At 40.3% G+C, this 2,852-nt stretch overlaps 1 protein-coding gene across 1 annotated transcript; it reads left to right on the top strand.

Moving 5' to 3' along the window:
* Positions 1-258: 258 nt before the first annotated feature.
* On the top strand, positions 259-2,007 carry LOC122926088 (E3 ubiquitin-protein ligase TRIM11-like). The gene is made up of 2 exons (XM_044277475.1): positions 259-1,240; positions 1,364-2,007. Exons 1-2 carry the CDS (start codon positions 274-276, stop codon positions 2,005-2,007), a joined length of 1,611 nt encoding a protein of 536 aa, XP_044133410.1. The 5' UTR covers positions 259-273.
* Positions 2,008-2,852: the final 845 nt, after the last annotated feature.

Raw genomic sequence — 2,852 nt, 5'->3', positions numbered from 1 at the left:
ACAGCACTGAGAAAGGAGTATAACATCATTTGGTATTTTAAGCAATTGTACGTCTTGTTTGAGATTTTTGCTAATCTTGGAACAGGTATGGTCTTTAAGAGGTTAAAGGATTGATAGCTTTGTAATGCATTTTTACCACAGGTGGTTTATTTGTAGTGAATTATTATATAGCTCTTCTTCAAGCTGAACTTTGCCATGTAGGTGCAAGTGCAAGTGTGAATCCGCCCCTCCTTTTTTCGAATTGTCAAAGAATTTAATTTCACTCTTCCAGCCATGGCGTCTGCTGATTTCAGTAAGGAACTGGACTGCTCCATCTGTCTGCACACTTACACAGATCCTGTAATGCTGAGATGTGGACACAACTTCTGCCGGGTCTGTATCGATCGTGCGCTGAGTACACAGGACGAGTCTGGAGTTTATACCTGTCCTCAGTGCAGAGCACACTTTTATAAACGTCCTTCACTGCAAAGAAACATAACTCTGTGTAACATAATTCAGCAATTTCTCTCCATTCCGACACCACAGAAGGGCACTGGGATTTTCTGCACTAACTGTATTCATTCTCCTGTACCTGCTGTTAAATCCTGTCTGCATTGTGAAGTTTCTCTTTGTGATAACCACCTAAGAGTTCACAGCAAGTCACCAGAACACGTCTTAACTGAACCCTGCACTTCCCTGGAGAAGAGGAAATGTTCTGTCCATAAGAAGATCCTGGAATATTACTGCACTGAGGATGCTACTTGTATCTGTGTGACCTGCAGTTTGGTTGGAGAACATCAAGGACACTGGGTGGAGATGCTGGATGAGGCCTCTGAGAAGAAGAAGAAGAAAGTAACACATATTCTTCAGAAACTGACCAGAAAGAGAGAGGAGACTGAGACAGGAGTCCAGAACCTGGAGAAACGCTGGAGAAAAGCTCAAGAAAAAGCAACTGGTGATGCACAAAAAGTCACTGCTCTGTTTACGGACACCAGGAGACGACTAGACAACCTAGAAAAGAAGGTCCTGAGTGAGATCTCCAGGCAGGAAGAACAGGTGTCACTCATGCTTTCTACTCTGATCCAGGAGCTGGAAATAAAGAAGGATGTGCTATCCAGGAAAATGAGACACATTGAGGAGCTCTGTAACATGACTGATCCACTGACTGTCTTACAGGAACCACACATAGATGACCTGTGTGATCCAGAGATGGAGGGAGGTGATGATACTGGAAGAGATGATAAACAGCTTTATGATGTAGATCTCTCTCAAATTCAAGAGACTGTACATGCAGAACTATCTAATTTTCTCTTATACATACATACTAATTTAGCTGGACAACTAGGAGAAGATAACTATCTCCACAGTAACCAAAATCCGCCCACTGACACAGAAGACTTGCCTGTGTCAACAAAGAAAAATGTAAAAGTCAGGACCGCTGGAGGGAATGTAACAGATCCTGGAAATTGTGGGAACTATATGGAGGGTCCTGGAGACATATTACTGGATGTAAACACAGCTGCTAATAATATCCTTATATCAGACGACCTGAAAACGGCAACCTGGTCACAAACAGAACAGGACCGTCCAGATACAGCAGAGAGATTCCAGGATTATAATCAGGTGTTAAGCAGCAGGACCTTTTTTTCAGGGCGACATTACTGGGATGTGGAAAGTAGTGGGAAAGCGGAGTGGCTGGTGGGAATGTGTTATCCGAGTATAGACAGGAAAGGAGATCAGTCATACATTGGCGATAATGACAAGTCCTGGTGTCTGCAAAGGGAAAATAATTATTTAGTTATGCATGACAGTCAAGCGATCCAGTTACCTGTCAAAATTTCTAGTGATAAAGTTAGGATATGTCTGGACTATGAGGCCGGGCAGCTGTCCTTTTACGAGCTGTGTGACCCCATCAGACACCTACATACCTTCAATGCCACCTTCACCGAGCCCCTTCATGCTGTATTATGCTTGGGTAACGGTTCCATAAAGATATCAGGCTGGGGCAGCAACTGTGAGGAACTATGACCTAAGAAATCTGGCCAGATACTGCTGCCGAAAACCAAAATATGATTTGGAGAGCTACAGGTCAGTGATCTTACACTGTAGTTGTCCCTATGACTGTAACACGGATCATCTGAAGCAGGAGATGTGGTGATCATACTCTGGATTTCTAGCGATCATTTTCCATTTTACAAACTACATGTAATATTTTCTTGTTAAAACTAGGAGTATGCTGTGGACAAATTTCCTTATAGTTGACATTGATGGTGAAACTTTTTGTGATTTTTTTTATTTTTTTTTACTTTTAGCATAAAAAAATGTAATGTTCTTTGATGGTAAGTGTGTATATATATATATATATATATATATATATATATATATATCCGGAAATAGGACAGCACTCCAAGACTTGAAAAGAATAAATATCTTTATTCACACATGTGAAAAAATAGCAGCAACGTTTTAGCTCACAACTGAGCCTTTCTCAAGCCTTTCTTGGCTTGAGAAAGGCTCAGTTGTGAGCTGAAACGTTGCTGCTATTTTTTCACATGTGTGAATAAAGATATTTATTCTTTTCAAGTCTTGGAGTGCTGTCCCATTTCCGGATATATATTAAGGGTGAAGCTCATTCCTTTGGACATAGCACCTGAGCCAGTGTACTGGTGCCGCCGAATTTCCTTTTGATATATATATATATATTTAATACAAAACTTAATAAAAAAGAGTAACAAAGAAATTTCTGAATCAACCAGTGGAATTTAAATAAGGGTTTTCCCAGGGTTATTATAGGTTTTAAGATGCACACCTTTCCCATACATTTTATTTTTAAACTTAAAGTTTCAAATCCTATCTATGTAAGAAATTTGTCT

The sequence above is a fragment of the Bufo gargarizans genome, chromosome 2 (assembly GCF_014858855.1).
Source record: "Bufo gargarizans isolate SCDJY-AF-19 chromosome 2, ASM1485885v1, whole genome shotgun sequence".
Classification (NCBI taxonomy): domain Eukaryota; kingdom Metazoa; phylum Chordata; class Amphibia; order Anura; family Bufonidae; genus Bufo; species Bufo gargarizans.
Note: the sequence above shows the minus strand (reverse complement) of the source record. Positions and strands in the feature narration are given on the sequence as shown.